The sequence below is a fragment of the Ruditapes philippinarum genome, unplaced genomic scaffold (assembly GCF_026571515.1).
Source record: "Ruditapes philippinarum isolate M1 unplaced genomic scaffold, ASM2657151v2 ctg3848_1_1_1_1, whole genome shotgun sequence".
Taxonomy (NCBI): domain Eukaryota; kingdom Metazoa; phylum Mollusca; class Bivalvia; order Venerida; family Veneridae; genus Ruditapes; species Ruditapes philippinarum.
Genome location: NW_026857841.1, coordinates 112,680 through 135,401, shown reverse-complemented (window position 1 = coordinate 135,401; position 22,722 = coordinate 112,680). Strand labels below are relative to the sequence as shown.

Genomic DNA, 22,722 nt, shown 5'->3' with positions numbered 1-22,722 from the left:
AAAACTGCACCGGAACCGGTCAAACAAATGTATCACATTTTTATTAGATTTATTTTATAACAAAGTAACATATATATTGTAATTTTTTTAACCAAAACAAAATTCTAAGGCCATTATCATACTTAATTTTATTGCATTAAGAACACATTTACGGAAACGCTATAAGGTGACGAGTTGACCAGAGGACGAGTTGACCAGGGGACGAGTTGACCGGATTGCATCGCGCATGCGCTGTAAAATTGAAAAAAAGTATCAGTATGGCGGCGGTTAGTCCAGGATAAGATTTTCTTAAAATTTGAAGAAATTGATGTAAGTATCTTTTAAATCTTGTAGCCGTTATGTTACATATTTTATACTGAAACGAAATGATTACTTCATGAAACAGAAATAACTAATGTGCCAACACAAATTACAAAAAATTAACAATTAAAAACGAAAGTAGATTTATGAAAAACTGGGGGAATTCCCACATTAGGCTAATTATAGATGTTTTCAAATGGAAAGGTAACACCCATTTATTAAGCATTTGTAAATCATGTATGTTATCTGAAATCATAATTTTGATGAATACTTTATTAAACTAATTTTATTAGGATTTGATAATTTACCAAAAGGTGTTTGGTGAAAACGAAAGAAGAAATTATAAACCAATTAATTATTTCGTTCCTTAATTATTTCAGACCTGAATCTAACCAGTTTCTGACCTCAATTTAACAAATATATACCAATAATGTAAATAAAATTTGTCCATAATCTGACCAAATTCAGACATTCTGAAAAGTACCACAGACGCTCACAGGAAAATCTGTCCTTCTTTTATTAAATCTATATACATGAATATGATAATATGAAATTAGGCAAAGCCTATGAACGGGGAAGTCGTTAAGAAATTCCTTTTATTCTTTCCGTTTTAAAGGTGTCATTCGGTATTACATGCACCGCTTCCGTTTTCACTCGGAACACTCGACGTTTATTATTTATCTGTAAAGTTGAGATTTGTTCCGTTATCAGAATACCCCCCCCCCTTTTATCATTGAGTTACATTGTAAATGGCGGCCCCCGACTAGAACTGACACTGAAAATTTCATTGATAGGTATAGAATTCTATATATTTTTTAATTGTTTTTTATTTGATTTTCTTTTAAATATACACGTAATGTCTATAGCCGGGCAAGCCAAAGCCCGGACCCGCTTCGCGGGCCCGCTCTTTAACTTCCCCGTATAAACATGGAATGCAAGTTGTGGCCTCCCATTACCAGGAAGGGTTCGTAAAATGCATTCACACATGTAAACTGTATAAAATGTCTTTTATTCCATCAAAGTTATTGTAGAAGTTAATATATGAATCAGGGCTCATCCTGGGGGGAAATTTAATGGAAAAAAGTGACTTCCTCGCGATAATTAGGGAGAAAAACAACCTAATGTGTATGCATCAATTAACGAATTACAGACAGGGCGGATCGTACCATGACAGACCATATGTTTGGGAGGGCCAGACCATATTTTTGGACAGGGCGGACCGTGAATACCTAGGAATAAACTTTAACCTATACTTAATGCAGTTTATTGATTAATCTTGAATATTTTTTTAGGATATTATAAATAACAACATTGAGTTGGATATTATACAGATGATAATTGACCAATTGTTGGCATATTACATGCCATTGTTTGTTAAATATAAGACGGTTACTCTGCTAAAATTGAAATTCTTTATTAAACAATATGATACAGAAAATGAGAAAATACATGTTATTCACATCTGATATTGTGAAACACAATACAACACAATAACGTAAAATTTTGATTCTTTGACAAGTTACTTTATATTAGAATTTGTTTTTGTGCCATTCATGTTTGTTCGACTGTCACGTAATAATAAAAAGATTTCATGTTCAACTTAGTTTATGACAAAAGAAACAATTTAATGCTTTCCATCAATAATTTATATCAAGAATATAGTCTTATTTAGCAATTAGAATAAATCACAGAATTATTCATTTATAATGTCTATTAGATGGAATGGCTCATATGGAAATGCTTACTTCCAGTGCATAAACCATTAGTTTTCGCAACCATTTCAGTTGAGTTGGCGTCATTTCTTTGAATGAGCAAAGCTTAGGAACAAGTCTTGAGACCTTGCTAAAGCTTTCGGAAATATCTTCAAAGGTTGTGAAAACTATGACTTTCATTGGTCTAGATAACAAATTTACATGTAGTACTGGTTGACCTTATTGCTTCATAACAATAAGAGAAATACCACAGCATGTTTTATAAGTATTATTAGTTTATTGAAAGTTGTAATAATTTCTGTAATATTCATTTAATTATGATCAATTTACTTTATCATATAAGCAGGCCTAGGTCATATACATCTCATATACCAAAATGAATTGTTTTTTATTTTCCTGGATTTTATTTGGTCCAGGGAAGACAGATCCAGTCCAGTATTTGTTCTCAGATTACTGGACTGAATGAACAATAACAACAAATTTTGAAGAAAACAAGAAACATAGATAAATTTGTAACACCTTTTTTTCTACCTCTGCTTAAGGGCTGTGCATTGCCATTTGTTTCAATCATGATACATGTCACAATATTTGAATTTCCAAACAATACGATTCAAGATACTGTAAAATTCCTAATAAACGCCCCTTCCCTAATAAAGGCCCCCAGGCCTTTTGATAGGGAAAACAATCTCCTCATCAATGCTGAACTCATAATTAAAGCCATAATTTTATTCAAATCATTCAGAATCCATAGTATTTTATAGTAAACACAAATATGTATAATATGAACTTTAAAACCTTAACATTTTTTAATGTCATTACCAACACTTGCTAACACTAAATGTATTTACAGTGATATTTTTATTTAGGAAAAACTGTGTTGTAATTTTCAATATATAAAACTTGGTCATTTGTTCACAGCAAAATTACGAATATAATATAAAATATTAAAATAACAAAACAAAAAACTCTTCAACTTGTTATTATAACTTGTTTTCAAGTTTTGATCTTTCAACAATTTACTGTACTTATATATTACTTAGGAAGTTTTACTTTTTACTTAAGGATTAAAGTTATTTTTCATTATATCATAACTATTAGTGTATTGTGATTCTTTCACGATATATCGATGCATTGCGCGCTGAAATATGTATTGCGTCCCGATATATTGGAATTTATAATTTCAGTACAATGCATGCATCAAGGACAGGGCAGATCGCGATGTATCGATGAATCGTTACACCTCTACTCTGCTTTCCCAGCTTATATTTTTAGCTCATTTTAGCTCATCTGTCAGTAAGTTACAAGGTGAACTTTGTGATCGCTTTTTGTTCGGCTGTCCGGCCGTCGTCTGTAAACTTTTACTTTTAATGACATCTCCTCATAAACCACTGAGCCATTTTTATCCAAACTTTACAGGAATGTTCCTTTGGCAATCAACTTTAAAAATTGTTAAAAAATTGCCATTGCAACCGAAATAATTTTTTTTATAAAATTCTTTAAAAAACACAAAGAGCTAGAACTTAGATGTTAAGCATGAAATATCTTCAAATGAGTATATATCTATTTGTTCAAATATCAGCCCTGGGGTCAAAATTGGTTCTGCTCTGGGGGTCATTGATTTTCCTTATATGTATTTAGTAAAAAAAATCTTCTTTTAAAAAACCCAAAAGAGCTTGAGCTCAAGCTTAGCTATTTAGAATGAAATGTCTTCTTATGGGTATCTAAATGAAAGCCCTGGGGTCAAGAAAAAAAACCTGTATAAAATCTTCTTTTAGAAAACCCAAAAAGCTAGAGCTTAGATATAAGTTTTGAGCTTAGATATTTAGCATGATACATCTTCTAGAGAGTGTATACCTATTTGTCCAAATAATAGCCCTGGGTTCAAAATTGGCCCAGCCACAGGGGGTTATTGATTTCCCTTTTCATTTATGTTTAAGATAGGAAAAACCTATAAACATCTTCTTTTAAAAAAAACCCAAAAGGGCTAAATCTTAGATATTTAGCATGAATCATTTACTAATGGGGATCTACACAGTTTAAGTGAATGCCCTGTGGTTAAAATTAGCCCTGCCACGGGGCTCATTAATTTTCCTTATTTGTGTAAAGTAAAAACTTAAACTTAAAAATCCTCTTTTATAAAACCCAAAGTGCTAGAGCTTTGATATTTAGCATGAAACATTTTAAGTGAGTGCCTTCCAAGTTTGTTATAAAGGCCCTGGGGTCAATTTGTCCCGGGGGTGGGGGGGGGAGGCATTGATTTTCTTTATATGTATATATTAAAAAAATGATGTTTTTACACATACACTATTTCAGATACAAATTTGAATGTTATGATGTCAATTTAAGATTTAGATTTTATATCTGCTTTTGTTAATAGTTTACAATTTTACTTCTTCCTTGTCATTCAGAGTTTTTATATGCAGATGAGCACTTTCTGGGCCATCATGGCCCTCCTATTGGTACATACATTTTGTACTATCTTTTTATGTGTTGCCTTGAAAAGGCGACATATAGGGGTTACTTTTGCTATTGTTGGCGTCGTTGTCAGTGTTGGTGTCCCCTAAAGCTTGTCCGGAGCATAACTCAGTCACTATAAGTCTGATTGACTTCAAACTTGGTATGCACGCTTCTTTCAATAACCGGAAGTGAAGTGCACAAGAACCAGTAGTCTGATCTTCTTAATTTTTGAGTTATTGCCCTTTGTTAATTTTCATACTTTAATTTTGTCCGGGCCATTTCTCTTCAACTATGAAAGCTATGGACTTGAAACTTCATAGGATGGTAGATCTCATTAAGCGGAAGTGCAGTGCACAAGAACCTGTACTCTGCACTTCCTAATTTTTGAGTTATTGCCCTTTGTTAATTTTCATACTTTATTTTTGTCCGGGCCATTTCTCCTAATGTATAAAAGCCATGGACTTGAAACTTCATAGGATGATAGATCTCATTAAGAAGAAGTGCATTGCACAAGAACCGGTACTCTGCATTTCTTATTTTTGAGTTGTTACCTTTATTAATTTTCATACTTTATTTTTGTCCAGGCCATTTCTCATAAATTATAAAGGCTATGGACTTGAAACTTCATTGGATGATATATCTTATTGATAAGAAGTGCAGTGCAAATAAACTGCTGCTCTGCACTTCTTATTTTTAGCTCACCTGACCACGAAGTGGTCAAGGTGAGGTATAGTGATGGGGCTATGTCCGGCGTCCGTCGTCGTGCGTCGTCAACAATTGGGTTGTTAACAGTCTAGCAGTCACAGTTTTGATCGAGTTCAAAGATGGGTTATCTCGGGTCAAAAACTAGGTCTCAGGAGCTAAAAATAGAAAAAGATTGTTAACACTCTAGAGGCTGCAGTTTTCAGGAAATTTGTCAGGAAGGTTGTTTTAATGATATCTAGGTCAAGTTCGAAGATGGGTCATATCCGGTCAAAAACTAGGTCACAGGAGCTTAAAATAGAAAAGCTTGTTAACACTCTAACAATTGGGTTGTTAACAGTCTAGCAGTCACAGTTTTGATTGGATCATCATCAAACTTTGTCAGAATGTTTGTCTCAATGAAATACAGATCGAGTTCGAAGATGGGTTAACTCGGGTCAAAAACTAGGTCACAGGTGCTAAAAATAGAAAAAGCTTGTTAACACTCTAGAGGCTGCAGTTTTCATCCAAATATTCTGGAAATTTGTCAGGAAGGTTGTTGTAATGTTATCTAGGCCAAGTTCGAAGATGGGTCATCTCGGGTCAAAAACTAGGTCACAGGAGCTAAAAATAGAAAAAGTTTGTTAACACTTTAGTGGCTGCAGTTTTCATCTAAATATTCTGGAAATTTGTCAGGAAAGTTGTTTTGATGATTTCTAGGTCAAGTTCGAAGATGGGTCATGTCTGGTCAAAAACTAGGTCACAGGAGCTAAAAATAGAAAAAGCTTGTTAACACTCTAGAGGCTACAGTTTTCATCCAAATAATCTTGAAATTTTTCAGGAAGGTTGTTTTGATGATATTTAGGTCAAGTTTGAAAATGGGTCATCTCCGGTCAAAAACTAGGTCACAGGAGCTAAAAATAGAAAAAGCTTGTTAACACTCTAGTGGCTGCAGTTTTCATCTAAATATTCTTGAAATTTGTCAGGAAGGTTGTTTTGATGATTTCTAGGTCAAGTTCGAAGATGGGTCATGTCTGGTCAAAAACTAGGTAACAGGAGCTAAAAATAGAAAAATCTTGTTAACACTCTAGTCAAATATTCTGGAAATTTGTCAGGAAGGTTGTTTTGATGAATTCTAGATCAAGTTTGAAGATGGGTCATGTCTGGTCAAAAACTAGGTCACAGGAGCTAAAAATAGAAAAAAATTGTTAAAACTCTAGTGGCTGCAGTTTTCATCAAATATTCTGGAGATTTGTCACAAAGGTTTTTTTTGATGATTTCTAGGTCAAGTTCGAAGATGGGTCATCTCAGGTCAAAAACTAGGTCACAGGAGCTAAAAATAGAAAAAGCTTGTTTACACTCTAGTGGCTGCAGTTTTGATTCAAATATTCTGGAAATTTGTCAGGGAGGTTGTTTTGATGATTTCTGGGTCAAGTGCTAAGATTGGTCATGTCCGGTCAAAAACTAGGTCACAGGAGCTAAAAATAGAAAAATCTTTTTAACACTCTAGTGGCTGCAGTTTTGATCCAAATTTCCTGGAAATTGGCCAGGAAGGTTGTTTTGATGATTTCTAGGTCATGTTTGAATATGGGTTGTGTCCGGTCAAAAATTAGGTCACATTGCCCAAATATGGAAAAATCTTTATAACACACTATAGGTCACATGTTTGACTCAGTTGTCATCAATCTTGGCCATGATGCTTGTTTTAGACATTGCTTGGATGCAGTTGTGTCAGGTGAGCGATCCAGGGCCATCATGGCCCTCTTGTTTGAGTTATTGCCCTTTGTTAATTTTCTTGTCCCGGCCATAATCTCCTAAACTATATTGTTCATAAGGCGACACATCCGACTCGCGGAGTGCTAGTTTAGTATCAAAATAAGTATAAGATGGATGCAAAAATCTTGCTCATATCATGGTCACAATGAATCAAGTTCATATACATGTAATTCTCTTAGTTTACTATCAACTGGAGATATGATCTGTTGAAAAAAATCTCATCATGGTTGTAATAGTTTGTTGTCCCTGTAATTTATGTAGTTTATGAATGCTGCTATATCATATTTATTCAATATTTTGAAGTTAAAAAATTGCAATTCAAGACCTTGTTTACTTATTTATATAAAATGTAAACATTAATTATTTGATGTTTTGTTTGTTTAGATATTGATAGAGTATCAGGATGGCACATCAACTTCATTTAGAGAAGGAAAAATACAGACAGTGGGTAAAGGCTGGTTTAGGACTTGGATATTTAAAGGATGGACTGGTACCATTCTGTAATGACATAGCTGACCAACAACATACGGATATCTTACAAAACATTCGTTCTACAAAATCACTACCATCAATTGTGACGTGTGGCAGCTGTCAAGTTGAAACTCTCAAGCCAGACCATAAGCCAGTAGGGAATGCTAAAAACAGAGTTTGTCCTCTTGGACAAGTAAAATGCAGCTGTTGCTTTAAGGGCAAAAATGCTTGTCCGAACAACATATGTGGCGCCATCCATGATTTTATTGTTCAGAATCAAGCATCCTCGCCACCTGCACCTAACTGGAAAAACAGCAATGCTCAACAGTGGGTGACAGACGCATTTGTAAGTGTTTTATAAATGCTCCAGGGTACGAGCAGAAACAATCTGCTAGTGAAACTGATTGCACTGGGTTATTACATCTAATGATAAATAACCAGTATTTTCATAGCCACATTGCATGCAATGTCACAGGAACAAACAACCTTTTTTCAAAGGTAAATCATTCATAAAATATATTTTACTTATATTTTATCAGCTCTATTGTAATGTAAATGTTGTATATTTAGCATTTAAGTAAAAGAGAAAATTATATTTATACTCCTGCACAACAAAGTTGTAAGGGGGTATACAGGACTGACAGCTCGTCATCAGCACGTCCATCCGGCCGTCGGATTTTCCTTGTGACTGTCTGCCCAATAAATCAAGATTCCTTTGACCCACAGTTTTTATATTTGGCAGTAGGTTAGGCATGATAAGTAGATGACCCTATTGATTTTGAGGTCACTGGGTCAAAGGTCAAGGTCACAGGGGCTTTTACTTCAATAAGTTTGTCCACTCAAATGCTTAAGAATGCCTGTCTAAAGTGATATTGATTTTGACATTTTCATATTTGAAGCATAAAAATTATGTTCTCATATATTCATCATAAAACACCCCAGGCAAAGCTGCATGAATGGGGGTATTCAAGTCATGCAGTGGGCCAGTGGCAGTTTTAGTTTTGAGGTCAAAGGTAAAGGTCACTTTGATCTTTGCCACAAAAACAAAACATGTAGAATACATAATGTAGCAATGCAATGGCATACTACCTTCAGATTTGGCAGGGGAGTTGTCCTTGAGCTTTATTCTGACAAAGTGGTATGCGGGGGTATTCACGCCATGACAGTGGCAGTTCTAGTTTAACTAAGAAGGTTATGAAGTTATTCACCCATTTAATGATTCACAACAAATGTATAAAAATCCACCAATCGTTTATGATAACAATTCACAAGGCTTGTGGTTAATATTTATTGTAAACATGTACAATTGTAGATTTGTATATAGAACTATTTGTATACAGGCCTATTTTTAGCTCGACTATACAAAGTATATGGAGAGCTGTCCTACTCGCCCCGGCCTCCGCGTCCAGATTTCAGATTAAAGTTTTGGTGCAGTAAAATATTTTTCACTATAACTATGTCATTTTTTAAGGTATCAACTTCAAACTTCAAATGTATGTTCCTTATCATCAACGTCATCTTATGTGACAAGGTTCATAACTCTAGCACCAACATGTTTAGATTTATCTCCCCTTGAACTTAGAAATTTCCTTAAATATACTATTTTTTACTGTTACTTCTTTATTTGTTAAGGGATCAACCTCATACTTCAAATATATGTACGTTATCATCATCCCCATCTTATGTGACAAGGTTCATAACTCTAGCACCAATATTTTCAGATTTATCTCCCCTTGAACTTAGAATTTTCCTCAAAAAATACTATTTTTTACTGTAACTTCTTTATTTGTTAAGGGATCAACCTCATACTTCAAATATATGTACCTTATCATCATCCCCATCTTATGTGACAAGGTTCATAACTCTAGCACCAATATTTTCAGATTTATCTCCCCTTGAACTTAGAATTTTCCTTAAAAATATTCCTTTTTACTACATTGTATAACTTTTTTAGATTTAAAGGTATCTACCTCAAACTTCAAATACTTATATATTCCTTATCATCAATTACATTTTATGTGACAATGTTTATAACTTTTGAAGCAATATTTACAGATTTATCTCTCTTTGAACTAAGGATTTTCTTTAAGAAATATTATAACTTCTTTACTTTTTAAGGTATCTACTTCAAATTTCAAATATATATTTCTTATCATTACACACATGTTGTGTGACAAGATTCATAACTCTAGTGTGACTATTTCTAGAATTATTCCCCTTGATCTTGGAATTTTTGTTAACAAAATGTTTTTTTACTTTAACTTAATACATAATTATACATAATTGATTTTTCTTTCATTGCTTTGTCCTCCTTACTGCGTCCAGTATTTTATTAGTCGAGCTTTGCTGTCTCCTGTGACATCTCTTGTTCCGTATCCGATGTGTCCAAATATAGGCCTGGGCATTCCCAATGCAAACTTTGTCCTTTTTTCCCAATCCCAAAAAAATCCCTTTCCCGAAGTCAGTGATTTGAAAAAAGGTACAAACATTTTGTATTTGGTGTGGACGTTCCAAATGTTTCAGATATCTTTTAAATTCTTATCAGTTTCAGTAATATTAATTTAGCTTTATTTAAAGAGTATGCACATCTTATATGCTGGCATTTTTTTCCCCAAATAATAAATTTAAAGGAATAGGAATGGATGGATTGATGTCTGTCTAATATAAATATTCATCATTTAAAAAGAGGAACCATGACAGTTTTCCTATTGACATCAACCCTATAAGAGAGAAATTCGTGTTTAAAGACACTATTTTTTACTTGAGAAATAAGTTCATGGGCGCCGCCATTTTGGCGTTCTGTCATTCTCACGAGACAGACGAGACCGAGATTGTGACGTGTAATACCCACTTCCGGTATAGGTGTACACGCTGGTACAACTGAAATATATCTTGATGAAGAACTTATTAATTTTATTGCGTACAATCTAATTATTTATGAAAACATCATATGGAACTGAATTGCTTTAATTAATTAATTGAAGACGCCGCGACATTAATTATCATTTGTCCGATATTCAAGCTTGCTGATGATCCCGCAATGACTGCTTAATTTTCAAAGAAAAACAATAAATTTAATTTGGGTACTATGAAAAACTTCTTCAAATTGACGATATATCCTTTTATTTTCTACTTAACTTTCGCTAGACAAGCTGTCCAAATAGGGTACATCGCCGGTCATGTATCTTTTTTTTCAGGTAAAATATCAACTAAATCCAATATGCTGAGGACGCCATTTTTCCGCCATTGACGCTAAAAATGAGAATGGCGCAGGAAAATCGGCAGCCAGACTAATATCGTATAAAAACAAAACTGTCCGTTAGGTTATTTAGGCACCCAGTCAAAACTGGTACCAAAAGCAACATGTTGCCCATTCCCCTATAATTACGCATATTCTCGGGTTTATCCAGTTCCCTAAAGCTTTTTTCCACGTTATCTACTTACCAAATTCCTTTCCCCGACAGATACGCATTTCTTCTACCGTAAATTTAATCCAATAAAACAAAAATCATAAATCTACTTAATATTTAAAATGATTATATATTGGTAACTGAAAAAAATGTGTTGCTATTTTATGACGTGCTGTAATTTACTGACAGGTGTGGAACCTAATTCCCCCTAAGGTCATTCAGTTCACTGATGAAGCGTAAAAAAAAATAGATGTCTATTTCGTCATTAGAATATTTGACAAGGGTGATTAACCAATCAGGGCAACATTGTGCATGATCAAAAGGTCTGTCGGCACAGAGGCATACAAGGAGCAATAAAAATCGTCAGTACACAGTGTGACAGGAACATTTGGTGCAAATTAGGAACAATTAAAATGGACAATGCGCAGTATTAGACATAAGTAGTAAGAACCAGCAATTGTGTGAATAAATTATGCAAATTAGATTTTTGAGCAGCCAATAAAAATGATTTGCCTGCAGTTAATATTAGGCTACGATAACGATGCCCAGCATCAAACGTTGACAGACATGTTAACAATTTACTTTTCAAAAGAGTTGCTTACATTTTTGAAATGCGTACATCAATTATAACATATGTTCACACCTTTAAATTTGAAAGTCAGAATCAAACTGCAAAAATTTAAATATATGAACTATTAAGAACACATTTTAGTAGGGTTTTTATAATGGAAGTGGCTAGCGTACGGGCCCGTACGGCTAGCCAAAAGTTTTAGCCGTACGTGATTCACGTACGACTAGCAAGGACACACTGTATATTGGCTAGCCGTACGGCACTTTTCAAAATTTTATGGAAGTCGAAAAAGCATATGTTATATTATGACTTTAAGCAAGGATTTTAACCAAGAAACAGCATTAATTGTCTTCGGATATTAACTTTTTAGAGATTAATCGCCTTGATCGCTATATATATATCGATCTTTGTCATCGCAAGATGTCGAGAAAAAATTGCCTTTGCTTGCATTTACACCAATTGAAATAGTTAACAAAATTTTGATAATAATCCTTTTTTTGTTTCATTAATTTTAATTTTCGACACCTTTAATACGAAAAAAACAACAACAAACACTGAAAATGACTGTTGTTAGGCTCTTGATAATTGCGACAATTACCGACGGTACTGTATAGAAGTTTGTCCATCAAGGAAAGTTTGCATGTTCCGTGAAAGGCATTCTAAAATTCTATTGTCAGTCCCTGGATAGGTTTTAATTAAGGCTAATTAATTGATTGACTGTGCTTTTATGTTCGATATTTATCTACTGTTTTGAAAATTATATAATTATTTTTGCATTTCACCGTTTTTTTTTTCATTCAATGTTCTTTTTATTTATTTATTCCACTCCAATCATTTTTTATTCGATCCATGTGCTTGAAATTAACAAAAATGATTTAATAATTCATACAAATAAAACAACAAATGATAAGCATGAAAATCAACAATTTTATAACGATCGACTTCCATATAATTTTGAAAAGTGCCGTACGGCTAGACTAGATGGGCTAGACAATACAGTGCGTCTTGGCTAGTCGTTCGTGACTCACGTACGGCTAGAACTTTTGGCTAGCCGTACGTTTCTTTATTTATTATTTTTTTTTTTTTGATATTGTTGCGTATTTTGAACCATAAAAAATCTCCTCTGAAAATTAAATTGTCTGGTCAATACTTTATTATATTATATTTCCTTACGATTCAACTAGATTTATCATGAATCTAAAGATGTGGGGAAATGACATCACGCGCACCTGTTTTTATACGGCCAATACACAAACATGGCCGCGCTTACTGATTTGTAGAAATCGGTGATTTAGCGATTTAAATTTTGATATCATTCGTTTAATATTATTATTTGGCGGCAGAAAATTTGCAGATTTATTATTTATAGTATTCTTTTTCTGAAATCAAGTTTCTATTCTAACCTTGTCTTTCCCTTTAACAATTATTTTTTCCTTATTTGAATAAAAAATTAAGTCTTAGACACAATGTCCCCAAATTTGCAATGAATATTATACATGTAAGAAAAAGGTCTGGTAAAATTTATGATTGCATCTTTTATGAAGGTAAGTACCTAAACAAGTGTCAACAAACCAATTTTGATAGCTTAACAGTATACACATGTATATGCATAGAATGATATTAAAACCTGTGTTTTCTATTCAATAGGTACGTCAGTATAGAAATAATATTTTCCACTCAAGCAGCATGGAATTAGAAGAAAGTGAGGCCAATTCATATATTGACGATATGATAGCAGTTTTACAAGATGGTAAAGAGCTATTACAACAACCAGATGCCCAGATAGCAGTGAATAAACTTCAAGATGTAAGTGTAAATAATTAATTATATCAGTTTGAAATCTTTATGGAGTTAACTTAAAATGATTAAAGAGAACATGCCACATAATTCAGGACAAAGTTAAGGTAACAGAGTTTGAAGTGGTTATAATAATTCCCTTAAGTTAATTGATAAAGTCACATGAAAATATATATGTACCTATAAAATGTTAAATTATAAGCAAAAGAGATTTTAGTTTGTAAGGAACTTCTGAAATCCAAAAACTTTGAAATCCGAACAATATTTTGGGTACCAAAATTCTATATAATTCATACCTCTGAATTTTTGAGGACTTCTGAATTCTGATATTGTGGTAAAATTTGGATTATAGCAACACAAATTTACTTCCAACATCCAGACATTGAAAAGGGGTGTGAATGATTATTATACTTGAGATAATAAAACCTGCAAAATGTTTGTATCTCCCATTTAGCTGTGACCATAATTATATATCTTAACCCCTATTAGAATCTAAACATGTCAAGCATGTCAAATCCTTGATTTAAGTGTGAAATGAAGAAACTGAGAAGTATTAAAAGAATTCTGAAAACTTTTAATATTTGAACTTTTTGGATAGTCACACTGGTTGCATTGAAATAAATGTAGACAAATTAACAGAAGAATGAAAAAAGGAGACTGATAGCCAGATACCTATACTACATACCCTCTTATAAGATTTAAGAATGCAACAGAAAAGTGTTAAAATTAACATAAAGAACAATTGAGGTATTTTTGAAATAAAACGATATTGCTTTAAAATATGTTATATGTAAGAGTGAAGTTTAAAAATCACATAGCTAATGTAGTCTTAAAGAAAATGTAACAAAATTGTTATTTTCATCAGCTGAAGAAGAAGGACTTCATTGTTACTACTGAAGGTTTTGAAGATATTCTGGGGCAAATCAAGGACGAAATGTCAAAAGTTTTGAAATCAACGGAAAATGCTGCTACTAAAGAAGAATATGAGGACCTGAAAAGTAAACTCTCAGAGGGAAAAGTTGAGACTGAAAAACTTGAAAACAAACTTGCAAATCTGGAGAAACAGATTTCTGAAGAAAAGAAAGGACAACTAGAGGCTGAGAAAGAACATGCAGATTTAAAAAAGAAATTTACTATTCTTGAGACAATAATGGAAGAGCAAAAACAGGTAAAATGTTTTAGCGATTGTTTGTTTCCACTTAAGATACCAGTTCATGTATTGCATTCAGCCATGGTTTTAAGATAACTAATGTTTGTATAAACCAGTATTATTTGCTTGTCAAGGCACACAATAAGGTTAGCAAGCTTTGTTATTTCATGATGCATATTGTCATCCACTTTTTATCTCACCTGAACACAAAGTACTCAAGGTTGATCTTTTGTGATCACTCTGCGTCTGGTGTGCATCCTTCAAAACATGGCGTTTATCTCTTAACATCTCTTATACCAATTGGCTGATATTTTAAATATAAGCAGTAATATTTCTAGCATGAAGCCCTTTAAAATGATTCAAAAAATTCCATTCAATGCTAAATTCTGGTTGCCTTTGAACCAATGGAAAATCTAAAAAAAAACTTTTAAAAATCGGAATGCCATAGAGCTTAGATATTATGCATGGAACTTATGCCAATGGGTTTCTTCCAAATTTGCTCAAATAAAAACCATTTGGCCATTAAATTTCCTTTATACAGGTATGTAAATAGTTAATACACAAAGAAATATTCTTTAAGAAAACCCAAAAGAGCCTGAGCTAAGATATTTAAAATGAAACATCTTCTAGTATTTGTTTACCAAGTTTGTTTAGGATAAAATTTGCCCTGCCCCAGGGGGTAAATGATTTTCCTTATCTGTAGATAGGAAAAATAAATCTTCTGTTATACTAAAGAAGCTTAGATATTTGGCATATAACACTGTCACATGGACCTCCACAAAAATTGTTTAAATTATAGCCCCCGCTCCGCCCTGGGGTTACATTGATTTACCTTATATGTTTATAGTAAAAAAAATTAAAAACAAATTCTTCCCTGAATCTACAAGAGCTAAAGCTGAGATTTCATAGCAATCTATAGCAGCCATTGACTTTTCATAGCAAACTGTAAAATTTCATAGCAACCAGCAAACATTAACTTTGCATGGCAACGAGTGAATCTACCATTTAATTTAATATCAGGAACTAATTTCCAAGGAAACCATTTATTTTATGGAACTGTTGCTTCCCCCATTAAGGGCTCCAGATAAGATGCGTATATGCGTACATTACGCATGAAAATCACAAGTTTACACATACTGGTTTGGGAGATAAACTCGGCCGAAAAACCGTGTTTTGGGGGCATATTTCATTTATTTGTTTACGCATTCTGATGAATCTTGCACCATAATAAACTTCAGCACTTTGATTGTTCGGTATCACCATAAAAGTTATATTCAGAAACATAACGGGTAATTTAGAGAGGCCCTGGAAGAGGTACGTAAAAAGGATATTTTTAATGCGCGTGAGTAGATAATTCCGGCTCTTTGTTTTCCTTCTTAAATGAGTAAGTTAAAACGTAAAATAACACGTTTAGACATTTTATTATTTCTTTGCTGTTCATTTATGTCAAATAAAAATATTTGTTACAAAAATTGTTGAGCATTACGTTAGTATAATGAATATCTATGATAACACGATATTTATATGCAACGTACTATGTAACATATATAAATCATTTTTACGTAAAAACACATGCATTATCATTTATTAACATATAACGAAATATGTTGTTAAAGAATTAATGATTCAAATTTATTTTTGCTTAGCTTAACAGAGTGAAGAAGAAATTAATTTAGTGGTATTCAACCTACACATTAACATATAAAAGGAGCATTTTACATCAGTCTTTCAATCCATTCCACTTAAAGATTACAATTGTGTAATCAGCTTTTTTTCTGAGTTAGCAAGACAAAAGTGAGTCTGAATTTCATCTACAAAATGTATACGTAAACGTCGTCTGCTTTACCGGTAGTCGGTCAATATATAAAAGAACCCCTGTGCGGGCCTCAAAATGAGCATCTGCTGCACATGCGCACAACAATGGGATTCCCGTACTTTTTATAGGCATGTTTTGTAAACAAACAGGTAAAAGTCTGTGTTATTTTTTAAATATCTTACCAAACTTTACAAAATTTCCAGATATTGTCGAATTCCAGCGATATTAGATTAAAAATTCCATTTAATTATAAAAAGCCGAGTTTATCAACCAGCCGAAAATATGTCCCCAACCAGTACTGTTGAATTTTTAAGTGTAAAAAACGCACAAGAAATTGTGATAAAGCAATGAATAACATTTCGTCAGCATAACCAAAACTTAAACTTATTGCTGATCACATATTAGTGAATAAGTTTTGTTGAGTTTCGCTCATTTCCGCACTTTCAAAACCTCAAAATGAAATCAATTTTTTTGTTGCAAATCTTAAATCCCAAACAGCAGACGATGATTTGCTACTCATACTGTAGTGGGGCTGTAAGCCAATCTGAGAGTCTCTGTTATGTAAGCGATAACACAGTAACAGCGTAAACAAAATTACAGACTGTGACTTCAGTGGTCCGAACAATATTACTTGACAATTAAATGATTATGTGTAAAGATTAAATGACAGTTTGTGTCAGATTTATAAAACATGGGATATTTTGCTTATTATGTAGACAATGTTCTGTACTTTGTCAGAAGATTAGTGTCAGCCATCATCAACATTGGCGATTTGTCGATGAAAATTTGAACAGCCAAACATATTTAAGAATATAAGTGCGAAAACAAAAGGCTTTTTTCTTATTCATAAAGGGCTTTATTAACCCAGCAAAACATGTCACATACTTGCTGATAAGTTACGTTCAACCATCGCAAAAAAAGAGAGGTTGCTCAGCTAGATTAATGTTTACCCCTAATGTATTATAACATGATATTGCATAATGCAAGTTCAAATAGTAAAAAAGATAATATTTATCATTTATAGGCAAGTTATTTCAAAATAACACTATCAATTCCAGAAAGAATGACATCTTTTTTGAGCAAGCTCAGGGTGAGCTTTTAGGATCACAATCAATTAATTTAAGATTTTGAATTTACTAGCCTGAATTCCAGTTTTGAATTTATTCTACTATATATTTAACTACATTTTCTTAAAATTTTTACTGGCCCGAACTAATTTTCACTGGCCATGGGCTAAATTCGATGACTGGGATCAATGAATATCCGTCGTCTGTTGCCCCTCCACACTTGTTTATTAACTCTCTAGCGGTCACATTTTTAAATCAATCATCATCAAACTTTGTCAGGTTGCTTATCTAGGTAATAGCTCGGATGATTTCGAACATGGGTCATCTCGGATGAAAAACTAGAGCTAAAATAGAGAAACCTTGCTAACACTCTAGTGGTTACATTTTTTACTCAATCTTCATCAAACTTGGTATGCTTGTCTAGGTAATTGCTCGGATGAGTTCGAATATGGGTCATCTCGGATGAAAAACTAGGTCACAGGAGCTAAAAAAAGAAAAATCTTGTTAACACTCTAGTGGCTACTATTTTGATCCAAGTATCCTGTAAAGTGGTCAGAAAGTTTAATTTGATGATTTCTAGGTCAAGTGTCAATATGGCTCACCTGGGGTCAAAAACTAGGTCACACTGCTCAAATATGGATAATCTTTGTTAACACTCTAGTGGTCACATTATTGACTTACCTGTCATGAAACTTTGTCAGAATGCTTGTCTAGGTAATGTTTGGATGAGTTTGATGGGTCAAGTGAGCGATCTAGGGCCATCTTGGTCCTCTTTTTTTTATAAAATAGTACTCGAAGCCCTTTGCAAAAGTTTTTAGCTGACAGGGTGAGCTTTTGTGATTGCTTTTCATCCGGCATCCTTAATTCTTTACTTTAAATGACATGTTCTCATTAACCACTAAGCCAATTTTACCCAAACTTCACATGAATGTTCCTTTGGTGGTCACCTTTAAAATTTGTTCAAGAATTTAATTCCATGCAGAACTCTGGTTGCCATGGCAACCAAAAGAAAAAAACAAACTTTAAATACTTTCTTTTAAAAACCCAAAGAGCTAGACCTTAGATTTTTGGCATGAAACATTCTTCTAGTGAGTGTCTCTCAAGTTTGTTCAAATAAAAGCCCTGGGGTCAAAATTGGCAGCGCCTCAGGGGGTCATTGGCATAATTAGTAAAAGCTTTAAAATATCTTCTTTTAAAGAACCCAAAGAGCTAGAGCTAAAATATTAAGCATGAAACGTGTTCTAATGGGTATCTACCAAGTTTGTTCAAATAAGAGCCCTTGGGTTCAAATTGGCCCAGCACCAGGGGTCATCGATTTTCAAGTTTGGTCAAATAAAAACCGTGGGTTAAAAATTGGACCCGCCTAGGGGTGGTCATTGTTTTATGCCCCCGAAAGGGGTCATATAAAAAATCGCACCGTCTGTCTGACCATCGGTCCGTCTGTGCGTCCCCACTTCATTCGTGATCTGACTGTAACTTTGTCATACATCGAGGGATTTTGAAATAAGTTGGCTCAAATGTCTACCACATCAATATGTTGTTTCGCGTCCAAGAAACACGTCCCTACCTCAAAGGTCAAGGTCACAGTATCATTTTGAAGTTTCACATTTAATTTATCACAATTAGAATTACAGTAAACTCCGCTTATAACGAACACAATGGGACATTCAAAATCTGTTCCTTATATCCGGAGTTCCTTGTAAGCATATAGCGAATTAGTTCCTTGTATCAGGAGTTTTTATAGCGAACAGATTTACCTATAACGAACTGTTTGTTTACAAACGTCCGCCATTTTGAAGAGCATTTGGTTAAGAAAAATCAGTCGTTTATTTCTATTTTAGACACAACACCTGAGAGCGTACTATTTGGAATTTGAAAATCCTTTGCTATTTCATTTTTAATTTTACTCCCTTTTTTGTTTCTAAACTCAATACTTTTCGTTTTCTTTCCGTGATTAAGAATAACGATGAATTTTGATTTTTCTTTCCTTTCATATTGAATATCTTCTATTATATTTTAAGGGTGACTTTTACTAGTGAAAGATATATATTTCTTTTCATTTAAATTTATTTACGGATAGCCGATATTTTGAAGTTCGTTATAAAAGTGTAATTTTCTGTACTTTTAACTAAATTGAGACTAAGAAATGAGTTCCTTATAAGCGAAAATTCCTTATAACCGTGTTTGCTATAACCGTATATTTTTATATTAAATAAAGAAGGGCAAAATTCGGGCCAAAATAAATTGTTCCTTATAACCGGAAGTTCGCTATAACCGTGTTCGCTATAAGTGAAGTTTACTGTAATAGGTACATATAATAGTGTCCGGGCTGTAAGTATGTCATGCATTGAAGGATTTAAGAATAACTTGGAATAAATGTCTACAACATAGAGACAATTTGTCGAGTCAAATAATGCTTTTCGGCAGCATTTGTCACTTGGGTGACAACTTTTGTTCCCTATACGTGTGAAGTTAAAACTTAAAATCTTCTTTTAAAAAAACTAAAGAGCTAGAGCTTAGATATTTAGCATGAAACATCTTCTAATGGATGTCTACCATGTTTGTTAAAATAAAAGCCCTTGGGGTTTACATTGACCCCGCCGGGGGGGGGGGGGGGCATATACAGGTGAGTGACTTCAGGGCCATCATGGCCCTCTTGTTACACATGCACTATTTCAGATCCAAATATGAACTTTGTGATATCAGTTTAAGATTTTGTTTTATATCTGCTTTCATTTGTATTAATATATTACTTGTTCCTTGTCATGGAGAATATTCATATTCAGGTGAGCGATTGTCCCTCAATTCCAATATCTAGTAGAAATTTAAAAAGGGACTAATGCACCTAAAATGTCAAAATAAAAGATGCTCCATATAGGATTCCTTCAATGCAATAAAATTGATTTTCAAATAAGGAAATTTGATTTGATTTTTATGAGATATATTGCAACGTAGAATGACTTGGGGACACAGACTGACTGAAAATGCCAATATTACTGATACATACATACAATACATTTAAAGAAGAAAAAAAACATTTTTGAAAATTACCGAATTAAACATAATTATTTGTATTATTATTCATGTTGTAGGAGATAAAAAGACTCAAGGAAGAAGATTCTCCTCAACAAAAACAGTTAGAATTTCAAAAGGCTAAATCAGGTATGCCACAAATGTATTTAGAATATGATAAGGCTAAATCAGCTATGTTATATAGGATATGAAAAGGCCAAATCAAGTATGTTATATAGAATATGAAAAGGTTATATCAGGTATGTTATATAGAATATGTAAATGCTAATTCAGTGATTTAAAAATGAAAAGGCAAAATCAGGTATGTTTTTGAAATATGAAAAGGCTAAATCAGATATTTTGAAAAAATATGAAAAGTCTAAATCAGGTATGTTATATAGAATATGAAAATGCCAAATCAGGTATGTTATATAGAATAGAAAAAGGTTATATCGGGTATGTTATATAGAATATGAAGAGGTTATATCGGGAATGTTATATAAAATATGTAAAGGCTAAATTAGGTATGTGATTTAGATATGAAAAGGAATAATCAGATATTTTGAATAGAATAAGTAAAGGCTAAATCACGCATGTAATATAATATATTAAAAGGCTAAATCAGGTATGTTATATAGAATATCAAAGGTTAAATTAGGTGTGTTATATACAATATAAAAAGGCTAAATAGGTATATTATAAAGAATTTGAAAAGGCTTAATAAGGTTTGTTATATAGAATATGAAAAGGCGATATTATGAAATATAAAATATGTAAAGGCTAGATAACAGGTATGAAATATAAATTTTGAAAGGTTTAATTAGGTATGTTATATTATAGAATGAAAGGGCTCAATAAGGTATGTTATATTATAGAATGAAAGGGCTCAATAAGGTATGTTATATAAAATATGAAAAGGCTAATCAGGTATGTTATATAGAATATGAAAAGGCTAAATCAGTTATGTTATATAAAATATGAAAAGGCTAAATCAGGTATGTTATATAGAATATGAAAAGGCTAAATCAGTTATGTTATATAAAATATGAAAAAGCTAAATCAGGTATGTTACATAGAATATGAAAAGGCTAAATCAGTTATGTTATATAGAATATGAAAAAGCTAGATCAGGTCTGTTATATAGAATATGAAAAAGGTAAACCAGGCGTTGTTAGATAGAATATGAAAAGGCTAGATCAGGCATTTTATATAGACTATGAAAATGCGAAATCAGGCATGTTAAGGCAAAATCAGGTATGCTTCATATAATATTATAAGGCTAAAACAGGTGAATTTTGCCCTAATTGTGATAATTTTTACATATACTTTTACATTTAATTTATACTTTTACAAAACAACACTTACTACAAAATCATCATTTCAATGTCAGAGAACTCTCCAGTTTGGGAGGGAATCTTGTTATGTTAAGATAATTTGTGAGCTTTGCTGATTTTACTGACTGCTCAATAAATTTCAGGTTGTTGTAGTCAATTGATAGAACATTATCGCAGTGACGTACTTAAAGTATCAGCAATACCTTTACAACCAGATGAGGAAAATTATAGCTTCAGTGATATTTATATAAAACCCACTATAACAAGCAAGATAGAAAAGAGCAGAGGGGAGTCTGAGGAAAAAGAAATAAAGACCATGTCAGAGATTTTCACAAAGAACGGGGAACCACAGAAATTTATTTATGTTGTTGGAGATGCAGGGTCTGGTAAGAGTAGTTTCTGTAAATATTTGATCAACTGTTGGTGTATGGCACACAGTGATGGACACAATGAAGATGATGAGTTTGAAGGAGTCAAGGAAATGAAGAAATTTGATTTCATGTTTTATATTTCTCTTAGACATAACATAAAGATCCGAAGTATCCAAGAAATGCTTGAAATGCGATATGATAAGATAAAAAAATTTAAGTAAACTTCTGGAAAATGATTCTGAAAAGATAATTATTTTGCTTGATGGTTTAGATTGAATTTGTCTTTTTTGACAGTGAGACTAGGAATGAGTTCCAGGCAGGCCTTCCGAACGTGACTTTACAAAAGAAATACACAATAGTTACTACATCACGGCCATGGAAAATTCACAGTTTTTGAGAGTAAGTAATAGAGAGATTTCATCAATTATTGAAATTAAAAGGGTTTGATGAAACACATGAAAAAGAAATGATTAAGAAAACAATAACAGCATTGAACGAATCATTAGATCCTTATGTGTGTGAACAAAAGCTTAAGGTAAAGTCTCTGGTTGGCCTGAAACAGGTACCAATTATGCTGCAGCAATTGGTTTGTTTTATGGTGTGATGGTAAACTCGATAAAACGTCAAGGTGTGCTATTTATACTGGTATGTTAGAACTTTATTTCACCTGGAATTTCAATAAAACTTTAGGAAAGAATACAGAATGTATGGAAAGTTCTCAGAATGTTGAACTCCCTCAGTATTTTAACAGATGTAGAGATATGTAGATTAAATAGTCATCTTATATATGGTGTGTC

At 32.9% G+C, this 22,722-nt stretch overlaps 2 protein-coding genes across 2 annotated transcripts; both read left to right on the top strand.

Moving 5' to 3' along the window:
- Positions 1-219: 219 nt before the first annotated feature.
- LOC132751211 (uncharacterized) lies at positions 220-7,773 on the top strand. The gene is made up of 2 exons (XM_060741357.1): positions 220-309; positions 7,311-7,773. The coding sequence occupies exon 2, from the start codon at positions 7,330-7,332 to the stop codon at positions 7,756-7,758; it is 429 nt and encodes a 142-aa protein (XP_060597340.1). The 5' UTR covers positions 220-309; positions 7,311-7,329; the 3' UTR covers positions 7,759-7,773.
- LOC132751210 (uncharacterized) lies at positions 7,731-22,183 on the top strand. The gene is made up of 5 exons (XM_060741356.1): positions 7,731-7,895; positions 13,026-13,184; positions 14,041-14,343; positions 20,301-20,370; positions 21,698-22,183. Exons 1-5 carry the CDS (start codon positions 7,824-7,826, stop codon positions 22,144-22,146), a joined length of 1,053 nt encoding a protein of 350 aa, XP_060597339.1. The 5' UTR covers positions 7,731-7,823; the 3' UTR covers positions 22,147-22,183.
- Positions 22,184-22,722: the final 539 nt, after the last annotated feature.

Bases quoted from the DNA above. Each gene is read 5' to 3' on its own strand.
- LOC132751211 (XM_060741357.1), top strand. From the start codon at position 7,330: ATGGCACATCAACTTCATTTAGAGAAGGAAAAATACAGACAGTGGGTA.
- LOC132751210 (XM_060741356.1), top strand. From the start codon at position 7,824: ATGATAAATAACCAGTATTTTCATAGCCACATTGCATGCAATGTCACA. The intron at 14,344-20,300 runs GTAAAATGTTTT...TTCATGTTGTAG, and splicing joins TAATGGAAGAGCAAAAACAG to GAGATAAAAAGACTCAAGGA. The intron at 20,371-21,697 runs GTATGCCACAAA...AATAAATTTCAG, and splicing joins ATTTCAAAAGGCTAAATCAG to GTTGTTGTAGTCAATTGATA.